Here is a 13497-nt window from a genome sequence, read left to right on the forward strand (position 1 = left end):
AGGCACGGGGATGGCACGGGTAGGGACCTTTCGATCTGGTACCGCCTGATTTTTTCAGTGCCTAGTTATGTCACCTGCGCACTCCCTTGGCATACCTACTGCCTAGTCCTCTGCCCAGATTACGGTCGTGACTATTTCACCCAGCGTGGGCCTCCCCCACAAAGCCTGCACGGTATAAATCCTCGCCGCGGCCGTGGGCCGGCCTGTTCCCCAGCCTTGTAGAGAGCTGCCGGGGGCAGGCGCGTTCCAGCCGGCGGATGAACAGGAGGAGCCGAACAAGCCTCTGCGGCAGCATGAAGCCGCTGAGGCGCGCTCCAGCCCAGCGAGGGGCAGCGCTCCGGCACAGCCCCTTCCCCCAGCTGCCGGAGCGGTTCCGCCCGCAGCCAGGGAGCGTGGGCGGGCGTGTGGGCAGCTGCCAGCGCGGAGCTGGGTGCGCTCCGCGGCCGGGCGGGAGGGAGAGAGCGCGGCGGCCGCCGGAGGGGCGGGGAGAGCGGGCGCGAAGGCGGCGCCGCTGCTGGGTGGGGGTTTGACATCAGTTCCCCTGTAGGAGTTTCGGTAAATGCCACAAGCCGAAGGCGCGCAGCCCTGGGCGGCGGAGGAGGCGGCTGCCGCGGCCCCCGGGGGGAGCCCACCCGCCTGCCAGGGGTGAGCCCGGCCCCCGCCGCCTCCCTCGCGGAGCTGAGCAGAGCCGAGCCCGGGCGCGCGGAGCCGCCCTCCGTCCCCGAAGCGCTGGATCTCCTTCCCCCGGGGGCCGGGCTGAGACACCCCAGGCCAGCGCACGCAGCCCGCCGCCCCCGCCGGGGGCTCCCCTTGCTCCCGCTGCGGCCGGAGGCGGGGCGGGCCCCCTGGCCGGCCCGGCGGGCAGGATGAGCGGCGGCCGCAGCGGCCGGGCGGCGGTGAAGATGGAGGCCCCGTTCTACCCCGACGAGGGGCTGGAGCTGCTGCCCGACTTCGTGCCGCTCCCCAGCTTCGGCAGCGGCCCAGGGGCGGAGGCGGCGGGGCACAAGCTGCTGCTCGGCGTCGGTAAGAAGCGGGAGCTGGCGGCGGGGGCGGCCGCCTCCCCCTCGGCGCTGCCGGGCTCCTTCCCGCACCGGCCGCCCGGCAGCGGCCGGGGCAGCTCGGCTCTCCGGCTCATCTCCGCCGCGGCGCCCCCGGGCTCGGCAGCGGGGGGAGGAGCCGGCGGCAGGGGCGGCCCGGAAGCGGCGCTGCTGGCGGCCGGGGCCTCGGCTGAGCTGCCGCTGCTGAAGCTGCCGCCCGCGGCGGACCTGGAGCAGCTGCTGATCCAGAGCAGCCCGGGCTTGGGCCCCGCCAGCCCCTGCCCCGCCGCCGCCCCGCCGGCGCCGCCCCCCGCGGCCGGGCCTTTCCTCTACCGCCACCAGGTGACGCAGGAGCAGGAGGGCTTCGCCGACGGCTTCGTCAAGGCCCTGGCTGACCTGCACAAGCAGAACCAGCTGCTGGCGGCGCCGCTCTCGCCGGCGCCCTGCGGCCCTGCCCGGCCCGCCGCCGACCCGCCGGCCGTCTACACCAACCTCAGCAGCTTCAACCCGGCCGGGCCGCTCAGCCCCGCGGGCGCCGCCTATTCCGCCGCCCCGCCGGGCCTGCCCTTCTCCCCCGCCCCGCCGCCGCCGGCCTTGGGCAGCGGCCGGCTCCCCGCGCCCGGCGCCGCCAGGGCCCTGGAGGAGCCGCAGACCGTGCCCGAGGCGCCCCCGGCGGGCGAGGCCGGCAGCGGCGCCCCGACGCCGCCCTCGCTGTCGCCGCTGGACGCGGAGAGCCAGGAGCGGCTGAAGGCCGAGCGCAAGCGGCTGCGCAACCGCATCGCGGCCTCCAAGTGCCGGCGGCGGAAGCTGGAGCGGATCGCGCGGCTGGAGGAGAAGGTGAAGGCGCTGAAGGGGCAGAACGCCGAGCTGGCCGCCACCGCCAGCCTGCTGCGGGCCCAGGTCAGCCAGCTGCAGGGCCGCGTCCGCAGCCACCTCTCCAGCGGCTGCCACATCAACGCCGCCCCCGCCCCGCCCCCGCCGCCAGAGGGCCCGGCGGAGCCCGCCGCGCCGGAGACCAGCGCCTGCTGAGGGGGGCGGCTGGGAGGGGGCCGCGGCCTCTCGCCTCAGCCCGGGGCGGGGGGAAGCCGCGGGCCGGGCCCAGCTCGCTGCGGATCCTGCCAGAGCGTCGCCTTCCCTGAGCAGCGGCGGCTTCGCGTGGCCTCTCAGCCGCGGGGACTCGAACAGCGCCGGGAGCATGTGAGAGGCCCCGAGAGCTGTAAGGCCCAGAGCGGGGATCTCTCCTGTGAAGCCTGGAAGACACGTCCGCCCGCAGCCCTGGGCTCTGAAACGTCTCCCGAGGTGGCCACCGATGTCGCGCCGAGGACCGACCCCTGGGACTGTTGGGTCTTTGGCTTTGAAAGCTGAACTGGGGGAGAGAGGCCTCCTCTGCCACAGGAGAAACGGCTGTGGCGGGGGTTGTGTTTCAAAGTCCCCGAGAAGAACTTGGGAGAGCTGTAAAAGATTTCAGCACTGCAAAAAAGTTTATGAAAAAGGAGTCAACTTTATTTTCCGGCGAAGGGCATAACACATCTTAATGATGGTGTGTAGCCATGGTTCACGTGTTTGTTCAGAGCTTGAAAAAGCTAAAATTATACGTTTTTAAAAAAACTGCGTGTGTAACACAAAATGTGGCAGTGTATTTCCTCCTCAGCGTTGAATGGGATTTTTTTTAAAGAGTGTTTTGCTGCAGAGCAGCTTTTAATTTGTAGCTGACAGTTAAGCCGTGCAAGTAAAGCACTTGTATGGGTCTAGTTTTGAAATCTAGGCTTAGCTGAGAGAGATTCTCCACATAACTTTAGCTTAGAATGAATCATATTTAATTATAAAGTCAACCCTAAGAAAATACTCTTATCATAAGCTCCAGATTATTTCTTGTGCCAGTGCAAACTTGGGGCATTGATATCTATATAAATATATATATATTTATTTATTGAAACTTGAAATTTTTGATGTCACCTAAAAACTTATTTTTATAGCAAATGCATAGGAGTGGAAGAAATTTATTTTGGCAAGAGAGCTGCATTTATGCCTTTTTTCTTTTAGTGTGTACATTCCAGTTCTGCTTGCTCTTTACTGGGTATAGTAACAATTCAGTGCTATCCAGAAAAGGGCTCAGATATTTTGTTTTGTTTTTTTTTAGCTCTAACAACTGTTATGGTAACTCCATTGTATTATGTTTGAATAAATCATAGAGCCATAATGGAGAACTAGATTTATTTTTTCATAAGAAATATGTAAATATTGTCATTCTATTTTATTCTAAAGACATTTTTCTAGTTGTCTAGGGAAAGAAGAAGGTCGAAGTCGGAATGTGAAATGAATTTCTGGATGCAAGAGTCCAGTATGATTTATTTATTTTTGTCTAGATTTTACTCAGAAGGAATAGAAAAAAAATTGGTTTTCTCTGCTTAGACTTAATCCCTGTTTTTTGGGATGCTCTGGATAAATAGCAAAGACCTCATTATGGGCAGTTTTTGCTTTTTTTTTTACTACACTTTGATATGCATGTTTTGATCAGTTCTGTAAATCAAGGTTTATTAAGTCCTGTGGCTTGGTACAATTACATTTTGACTTCAGCACGAACTCCGAAGGTCCACTCAACAAGAAACCCTGTCTGGATTAAGGCCCTTATTCTGGATCTGCTCATACTCAGAACCATTAGAGTCAGTGGACCTCAGCATGAGCAGATCAACTTAGAGGATGGGGCTCACCATAGTCTTTGAAAGTATTTTAAGTAATATAAATAACAAGCAGTCTTGTAGCATCTTAAAGACTAACAAAATTATTAAGTCATGAGCTCCCATAGGTAAGACCCACTTATTCCAAACAAAAATAAATGTAGTTTGTTTGATGATCAGGATCAGTTAAACCAGTTCAGTAACTGTTTTACGTCATCTGTGTCCTCTTCTAAAAGCCACTTCAGTTAGGTTTTGAAATGCATGAAGGGGAACTGATTTGCATGCAGTGGTTATTTTTTCAGTAATTGGAGGCCTCTGGGATGTTAATTTAGCTTAGCATAGTTGGAAATGTAAACTGTGTGCAAGACTTCCCTTTCTCTGGGTTTGGACATACACTTAGCACAAATGACTTAAATGGGTAATAAAGATGCAAACCCTATTAATCATTTAAAACTGAGTAAAGTTATAGCATAGCTAGAGCCAAAATTGAATGACTTGAGTGATCGTCTGAGAAGCCCTTCTGTCCTAAGAATTGTGTAGTAGAAGTACAATGTAAAAATATTTTGCTAAGCATTTAGTCCATTTCACCACACTAATAAGAATTCAACCAGTAGTAATGTGCCCTGGGTGACAAATCTGTTTAAAGATGAGCCAGTGCTTAGGACATGAAAAATTGCATGCATTTTCAAAGAAGATGGTGCAAAACTAGAGAATCTATTAATTTTTCACACGTAAATGCAAGCTGTGTGTAACTGAAGGTGGTAACCTGACTTGGTAAACAAACTTGCATTAAGTGCTCTGCTCTGCCAGTGTTCCTTCTTCATTAAAGGAAAACACATTGAGTATTGATGATAGAGCACCACGGTCAACTTGTGTAGTTTGAAATGAAAGTAGGGTGGAGTAAAGACCTTCTAGCAGTATTTGAGGAAAAGGTTGGAAAATACCTGACACTCAGTACAATCTGGTCCATTCTGTAGTTGCTCTTTGGTCCTCAGAAGTAGTTGAAGATACATCTTTGACTGAAGTATGGTGTATTATTTCTCATGGATAATTAGCAGTATCTGGAATTACAATATGGGGCCAACGAGACGCTCCCTTTTGTAGGACTACAAAACATCGTTTGATTTCTCCAGTCATATCTTTGCAGTTTGTGGAGCTATGTGGCATGTTGTTCTTACTGAAGTCTTATCTGACTACATCATAAATATTTGCAGTGTTGCTTTTATCACTTCTGGACTCTGTTGTACCATTCTTTTTATCTTGTAATATTAAGCCTAAGCTTTCTTTACTTTAGTCTGTCGCCTGTTGTATCATCTTTTACAATGTTATGCCCTGTTTATTTCCCCAAGTGTTTTTTTTAGAATATATATATATATATATATATATATATATGGTTCCTTCAGTCTTTTTCATGTTTTATCCAATCCTTGTATCACATTTGTGCCTTTTCATATTTCACCTCATTTTTTTTTCTTTTTGCTGAATTTTCAGAACCAGTAAAGTACACAGTGCACCAAGCATAGTGTCATTAAGCCATTTTAGACCTGATTGTTGGTGGAAATATTCATAACCACTTAAGTGACTTGGGTGCTTATATCCTGTTTACAAAAGTGACATGCATGTAGAAACCTAACTCTCATTAAAAGTCAGTTGAACATTAAATGAGACTTCAGGGTTTCAAAAATTTTATGCATTGTCCCTGACTTATATCTGATCTCTTCACATTCCTGATATTGGCTGTTCAAGCTAAAGAGTCTCATACAATTTATCATCACTTCAATCTTATGCTGTTTTCCAGACAGTTTCTCTAATCTCTCATGATCACTGTGCCTGTGTGCTACTGTTCTTCTGTTTCTTGTGAGCAAATTTGTTTACAGTTTAGCTGACACCTTGTTTACAGCTTTAGAATACAAAAATACTTTGTGCCAAAAAAGCATAGGCCCATGTCAGTACAGGTTGAACCTCTCTAATATGGCACACTCCATTTTGGCAACATCCATGGTCTGGCATGATTTTAGTTCGCCAAAAGTCCACGTACTGGTGTGGCTAAGTTTCTTGCGGTCCCATAAAGTTTGTTTACAGTCTGCAGTCCTGGGTCTCAGTGTTCTGTGGTGTTATTTAGTTCTCATTCACCCCGAAGATCTTCTAAGAGTCAAATGAGCAGTGTAAGTGTTGGAACGCTGCTAGACAATAATGACCTATGATTTGTCGGGTCCCAAGGGTGCCAGAGCAGAGAGGTTTAACCTGTATTTAAGTCTGGAATATTTTTGTGTCTAGGTGCTCCAGGAAGATGATGGTGGATTCACTAGATACTATTTTGTTTTGATGTTGAACCCAACATCTCTTGGCTGAATTTGTGAATCCTGTTTTCCTGGGAAGCGGGTGAGAGCTGTGGCAACTGGTCTGCTGCCAAAAAGTATAGGAGGCAGGTTCCATTGTTAGTTTGTGCTTCTGGTACTAGAAGAACTTATTTAATTAACGCCTCGCTCGGAACGTGTAGTAACATCTTCCAGTTTCATAAACTGGCCTGGCACATCAGCATGGTTGTTACAGAGCTGCCAGAATGGATTTTTTTTCTGCTTTTTGGTAGAAATTTTGTCAGCTTAGATGTGGAATCCAAACACTACTGATATGTGGAGGGCATCTTTTCACTACAAATTGGATTGATCCAGTGGAGGTTGAATGATCAAATCTAGTATAGACATGATAAATCTACCACTGAGCGCTCTTCTGTCGACTCCAGCACTCCACCAAAATGAGAAGAGAGAGAATTGGCAGAAGAGCATCAGCTGTCGACTTACCGCTGTAAAGATACTGCAGTAAGCACACCTAAGCACGCCGACTTCAGCTACGGTATTAACGTACCTGAAGTTGCACAACTTGGGTCAGGGGCCCACAGTAATGTGGACCAGGCCTAATAAATGTGTTTTCTGGGGAGTAAGATGCAGGTTTTTGTCCCTGTTCTATTTCCCCTGGTTTTGGTGTGTTTTTCTTTTTTTTCTGAATTGTGATATTGATAAATAAGTATGACAGTTTTCTCTCATTAATTCAGTCCTGAACTAATGTCACAGAGTATTGCTGGGGTGCACTATTCTGCTGAAGGTCAGAAGAGGCATAAAGACAGTGTCCCAACTAAGGCCTGGCCTGCACTTAAAACTTAGGTGGAATAGCTGTAGCTCTAACAGGTGTGAGCAATTCACACCCATAAGCACTGTAATTATGCCACGTTAACTTCTAGTATAGACAGTTAGGCTGATGGATGAATGCTTTTGTTGGCCTAGCTCCCACCACTCAGGGAGATACAGTTCTTACAGAACACCATGAAAAACCCCTTTCAGTGCTGTAGGCTCCGTCTACACTAAGCGTTGTCAGCATAGCTTCAGGGTTGTAGCTATGCTGCACAGTAGTCCCCATAGTGTAGTGCCCATGGCACTTTTCTAAGAGTATGTGGTGTCTTGTTAAGCCACAGGTCTTGGTACAGCTTGAGCAATTCTGTTTACGTAAAATTCCTACTCCATTTTCAGTGTGATACAAAGTATTCTGGCCTATACCAACACTGTCTAGAGAAAAGCAGTGCTACCATAGCTGTCGTTCACCTCAGCGGTAGGTGCGTTTCAGTGTTTTGGTGGAGTAGTCACTACATATCATTCTTACCTCTTTGGTTAAATGCGCCTGTCTCATAAAATGTTGTTTGAGTAGATCCCAGTATTAAACCCTAAATTATCCCAGATGACATTTGTCTACATAATGATCGTGCTGTTAACAGCTACGTCATCTATTTAGCAACCAACTTCTAATCTGTGGTATGGGGGTTTTAATTACTGGCATTTATTCAGTATTCTGATCAGATTTTAGCGTGTTGCTGATATTTGACTATATACTAATCTCCTTTATGTCTTATTCGTTAGTCACACTACAGTTGGCACTTGAGTTGCCATAACATAACTAAATTTTATATACTGAATGTATAAATGCCTGCCCAAAAAGCCGACAGTTTCTGGGCTTCTTCCTTCCTCTTCTTAAAGTTAAGTGACTGACAGACTTTTTCTTGAAGGTTATACTCAGAGTTCTTGTAACTTCCTCTGCTGTTTCTTCAGCAAAAACAAGTTCTGGGGCATCTTAAAAACTAATCCATTTACTTGGGCATCAATTTCATGGGATGTAACCCACTTCATCTGATACTGCATCTGGCGAAATGTGTTACAGTCCAGGAAAGCTGATGTCCAAGTAAATGGATTAATTTTTAAGGTGCCACAGGACTACTTACTGTGAAACCAACTAATGTCGCTTCCCCTGTTTTTGCAGTGCATTTTGTCAGAACTTGCAGTCTTGATGTAGAATTGATTTTTCTCGTACTTTTTTCACCATCTTTGTTTGCATCTCCAGCTACTGTTTCCTTCACAAGATTTTTGTGATTTCCTTTATTTTATCATTGAGGCTAAGTACAAGTTTGACAGCCACTCAGTTTGATTTGTCCAATACCGTTGCCATCTTCCAAGTATTTTGATTTGGTAAAATAGCAATAAGGACAACAAAATCACCTGTCTGATAACACATCCTGATCACCAAGGATGAGACCATGTCACCATGTTGAGCACAGTAACTGGATGGGCTATCAGGTATACAGCATCTGGTGGGAAGCTTCCCTTTTAAGCGTGTGGGAGGAACATGAGCAAAGGAAAGTCGAGTCTTGACAGGGCAGCTTGCACTGTATGTGCGAGGTTAATCATGGAAATACTAACTGCAAAGCCACAATCTCTTGCTGCAATGCAGCCTGAAGTACACGAAGTCCTAACTCTGGTATTAATTACAGGACAACTACTCCTGGGATACTATAGAAAGATGGGAGTGGCTTCTTTGGTGTATTTCAGCAATCTTTTTTTCCAACTGCCTTGCAGAAGAAGGTTGTCAACGAAATGACAGTTTATGGAGAGCCTCAATCTAGGTGAGCATGTTTTTTAAAAATAAGGGCAGTGTATATTAAACTCCTAAGCAATCTTGTGTCCACAGTTGTTACATCGTACCATGCATTTCTGCTGTGAACGGACTTGCATGCTGTTCATTCTGTTCAACTTATCAGCGAAAGGAGAGAGAGATGTTCCTGCTCTAAGCCAACATCATTTACTTTTGCACTGTGGGTCCTTCCAGGGCAAATGCTGGTTGCTCAGGTTTCAGAAAACAGGAGGAGAAAAGTGCGGAGAGATCCTGTGTGCTAATGGGGGAAAAACACCTAAAAAGGTTTGATTGAATTTTGACACTTTGGACTGTCTGTCGTAACAACTTTGGGTTGACTTTATTTAGTCCCTGGTCCCTGTTTGACATCATGGCTGCTGGCTAGACTCTTTCTAAGCTGCTTCTGAAGTTTGCATACATAAAATACAAGTCCACTGATAGGCTAAAATATGTCATACAAATAGAGTGTGTGTACCTTGACTAAGGAATCAAAAGTCCACATTGCTAATGAGCATAGGTGTACTGGGGCCATTGGAAGCAACCCAACCTGGCAGTACTAGCTATGTCTTTTGAAAATGTACCTATGCATTAAGTCAGTGGTCCCAAACCACGGGTATGCATACCTCAGGGATACAAAGAGGCCTTCTAGGGGCTATGCAGCTCATCTAGATCAGTGTTTCTCAAGCTGAGGGTTCAAGACAAGTTTAGGAATGGTTGCAAGTACAGGGAGGGCATTAGAGGTGGCAGGTAGTGTAACTGTCCATGTCATGGGGATCCCTCAAAGCTAAGAGAGTGCCTCAGACAAGGCTCACAAAAACAGGCTGAACTACCCCACTACAATGGAAACATGATATTTATAGGCCTGTTGATCTTCTACAGTAACAATAAGAAAATCAGCCATTTTTTTTAGCAACAGGGTGCTGTGATATCGTTACGTCTTGATTTTGTAAGCAAGTCATTTAAGTGAGGTTAAATTTGGTGGTGCCCAAGACAAACCAGACTCCTGAAAGGGGTACAGTAGTCTGGAAAACAGAGCCACTATGCTAAGGTGTTGACAAAATTATAAATGGTGTGAGTGCAGAAATACTGAATTTTGTCTCTGTGTGGTTCCAGCCATAAATAATTTTAAAGTTATGCAGTTTCTTGTGTCATATATGGGCATTGAAGTATTACCCTGCTAGTTTAGATGTCATTGGTCAATAACCAACTATCCAAAGCTTTGCTAAACAAATTGGATTGATGCACGCAAATATATGTGCATTCAAAGCAAGGGCTAAATACTTTGCTTTATCTAATTTACCCATTTAGAAATACAAAACAAAAGGAACTGCAGTTTCCTCAACTGTAATGAATGTGGTGGCAAAGTATATAACCACTGTACGTTCCACAGTCCAGCACTTAAATAGTAAGGTAGAAGCCCCATAAAGTTATCCCAAATCTTGCTGTGATCACAACATCATGTTTAGAAGGTCTGCTAAACAGCATTTCTTCCAAGAGGCAGTAGAAGATGGTTATTTTATAATGCCATTTACCACTGATACAGTTTCAAGCATTACAGTTCCTAGCTGTATGTGCTGCAGGCAAAAGGGAAGGTCACTGTATATAACAGAAGCTGTGAATTAGCACCAAAGTCATTACCTCCCCGTGTTTGCTTTTTTAAATACATAAGAACATAAGAACATAAGAATGAAGAATTCAGTGTGCATGGCTGTGAATTCAGTCAAAGGGCTCTCTCTATCAATATTGCATGATGTTGCTCATGAAAAGTAGCTAATAAAGTACTGTAATTAGTAAATACGCTTCTGGAGATATAATGGTTGCTATAGATAGGCTTTGGCATTATGTTTCCTGGTGTAGCTCTGAATAAGCACCATCTGCAAAAGACAGAAATTTACACAGCCTGCCTGTGCAAAGTGAATTGGTAAGTGTTTGTACTGTTGACACCTACTTGGATGGTTGTTTTGTTAGATCCCCAAAGCTGAGCAAAAAATAACTCCAGTAGTAAAGATTTTTTCTCTTTACAGTTCTGTTTATCTTGTTCACCCATCTGTATTTTGAGCACAGTTAAGTTGTATATTTTAAAAAATTGTTAATCGATAGGCACTACAGGTTGAACCTCTCCAATCTGGCGCTCTCTCCTCTGGCAACATCCATAATCTGGCATGATTTTAATTAGCCCGATGACCACTTCTCATGGGTGTGACCAAGTTTCCCATGATCCTGTAAAGTTTTACAGCCACCAGTCCGTGTTCTGTGCTGTTACAAGAGAGTTAGAGGTAAATTAGATCTGAGTAAGAGTCCAGTAAACAGTGGAAATGTTGGCCATGCTGCTAGGCCACACTGACCTCCTGTGGTCCAGCAAATTCTCTCAACTGGCACCCATCAGGCCCCAGGGCTCCCGATTAGAGAGGTTCATCCTGAAGTAAGTATTCTGCCCTAAATGAAAAAAGCTGGAAGATGGTAAAGGCCATATTTTCCAGCAGAGTTTATCTCCACACCAAGTTTTTTCAGATATTCAGCAACCAACAGTTGAGACTTGCAGAACTGTGTGGACTCCCGATTTCCACCTAACCTCCAAAATCACCTTTGCCACAGAGGCCCAGCATGGGCAAAATTCAGTCTTACACCAGGGATAATTTTTTTTATGCATCAAAATGGTACACCTGTAAAGTCCAATTATGTATCAGTGCTGTAGAGACAGGATAGAAGCTTACCTGTGGAAAAAGAAGAGTCCCTACTGGGGAACACAGGGCTCCTGTCTGTCCTGCAAAAGCCAGAGAGATTGAATGTGGTGATTTTTAGGTCCCAAGTAGATTTCATAGCTGTTACTGAGCCCCGTCCAGTCAGTTTAAGGAGCCTGGCTTTACAAGTGAAAGGATATGGAAGCTCCATCTATAAGAGCATATTATGGTGGTGTATGCAGAAAATACTTCCTGGAACTTGGACTACCTTCTTCATTCACTCACATAATAGCTCTAATTTTATGAGTATGACTCTTTCCTCCACATCACCTAGGCCTGCTCTGTACAAAAAGAACTCTCACAGTGCAGGCTCAGGAATGAGGTTCTGGGTTTTCACTGTGCCACATTTTTCCTCTTTAATCTCCATTGCAAGCAGAAGACTCTAAAATGGGGGATAGGTAATGACCATGTAAGACTGTTTCATGCCACCTTAGTCACTACCTACCTCTATTCTAGAGCCAGTATAATAAATCTCTTGACCACAAACAGGATCTCTGTCTTACATACACTCTGCAAGATTGCATCTGTGCAGTGCTCTCAAACACTCCCGGGATGTTAAATCACTGGTATAACTCAACCTTTTGTATTTGTTCCTGACTCATTAGTACTGCTAATACTGCAGCGAGGAGTCCTTCTGGCTTCCAAAACTTGAGCTAGCTGGGTTTGGGGATCACAGCAGAAGCCTGTGAGGTGTCCTGTATCCCATCAGGGTGGGAAGATGTTATGCAGCATTTAAAAAATCACTTTGGGGGAGGAAACAGTCTATAAAACAATAGGCATGAAATCATCTTTGACTAGTCTCTGGTACATGTGATGCATTTAGTAAAAGTTTTCTCTATCAAGTTCAAATTTTGTAAATATTATTTAGTCAAAAGGTTGTATTGCTCATTTAAATGTTTCCCAAACTTGTTCTCTGGGAATTTTGCCCTTCCCAGCCTTGTGAGTGGTAACTTCACAGTCTATTTATTTATACCCATGGTAACCATCCCACAAATAAAATCAAGTAACATTTTGGAGTTGGAATACAAAGCAGATGAAGCAGAACTCTTTGATCTGTGGTTAAGTGAAATATGCCATAAGGACAACTCCAAAAAGGAGCTATTTTTTTTACTTAATTTTTTAAAAAAGGCGGGTCTCTAATTGAGGATTCACTATAAAGGGAAACAAGTTTTTGCTAGTCCTTTGGGTGTTCCCTTGTATTTAAAAGATTAGCAGTGTTTGGCTTATAATGGTTGAAAAGTCAGCTCTGGAGGAACAGTGCTCCTTACTTGCAAATGCTGTGTATTATGAAGACGTGTATGGCAGTTCTGGCGTACGAACCACCGGTTTCAGTGCTCTCTTACTAAGCATTGTATTTATGCTGAAAAAGCTTTACCACTGTCACATGGGGAGTGAAGGGAGAGTTAGTTTTGTTTTTAGGTTTTTTTTTTTAAATTTGCACTATATTGTTAGTGAAGTTATTGGCTTTCACACTTGCCGTTTAAAAATAAGCAGATTTGCATGATGGGTTAAGGGAGATGAAATTGAAGAGTACTATCCAGCTGTACCCACCACACCCTGTATTCTGAATGTCCAGGAGACTGAGTTCGAGGCCGAAAAGGGAGGGGTGAAATCATTCCCACCCAACCTTACAACAGTTTAGGAGGGAATGAAGAGCTTACGTATGTTGAATCTAGGCATCGCCAGTGCTCCTGGTTCCCAAGTGATTGCAACGTTGAGCTTGCAGTAACGCCCCAAGCAGGTCATCAGGGAGTGACAACTCCGGCAGTTTGTCGGAGGTGGTTCTCTACCACCTCTGCTGCAGTTGGGACAAGAGGGAGGAAGGAATTGGCTGCTGCTGCCTGGCAAGCTCTGGTTTTGAAGGTGTAAGCCCAAGGTGGGTTGTCATGCTCGGCCTGAAATTTCTTCCTTAGCTGAAAAAGCTTCCTGGGTTAGAATGGGCTGTCCCTGCTGTTTATCCTGAGTGTTGCTACTGCTGGCCTGGGGAGAGGCTGACTGTACAAAAGGGAACTGGTTTGGGCAGGTATATGCCAGCAACACTGATGGTACGTCAGGCTAGATCTACACTAGGGTAGAAAGTCGATTTCT

At 46.4% G+C, this 13497-nt stretch overlaps 2 protein-coding genes across 2 annotated transcripts in view; one reads left to right on the forward strand and one right to left on the reverse strand.

Moving 5' to 3' along the window:
* The first annotated feature begins 566 nt into the window (after nucleotides 1-566).
* Nucleotides 567-2074, forward strand: LOC142013335 (transcription factor Jun-like). The gene has a single exon (XM_074994582.1). It carries the CDS (start codon nucleotides 867-869, stop codon nucleotides 2064-2066), a length of 1200 nt encoding a protein of 399 aa, XP_074850683.1. The 5' UTR covers nucleotides 567-866; the 3' UTR covers nucleotides 2067-2074.
* Nucleotides 2075-10811: 8737 nt separating this feature from the next.
* RNF170 (ring finger protein 170) overlaps nucleotides 10812-13497 on the reverse strand; it is a 73630-nt gene continuing 70944 nt past the window's right edge. The window contains exons 8-9 of the mRNA XM_074994586.1: nucleotides 11383-11432; nucleotides 10812-10924 (exon numbers count right to left, since the gene is read on the reverse strand). Of these exons, the coding sequence (XP_074850687.1) occupies nucleotides 11403-11432 (30 nt within the window). The 3' untranslated portion in view covers nucleotides 10812-10924; nucleotides 11383-11402. The remainder of the gene's footprint in view (nucleotides 10925-11382; nucleotides 11433-13497) is intronic.

Source organism: Carettochelys insculpta, chromosome 5 (assembly GCF_033958435.1).
Source record: "Carettochelys insculpta isolate YL-2023 chromosome 5, ASM3395843v1, whole genome shotgun sequence".
In the NCBI taxonomy this organism is placed as follows: domain Eukaryota; kingdom Metazoa; phylum Chordata; order Testudines; family Carettochelyidae; genus Carettochelys; species Carettochelys insculpta.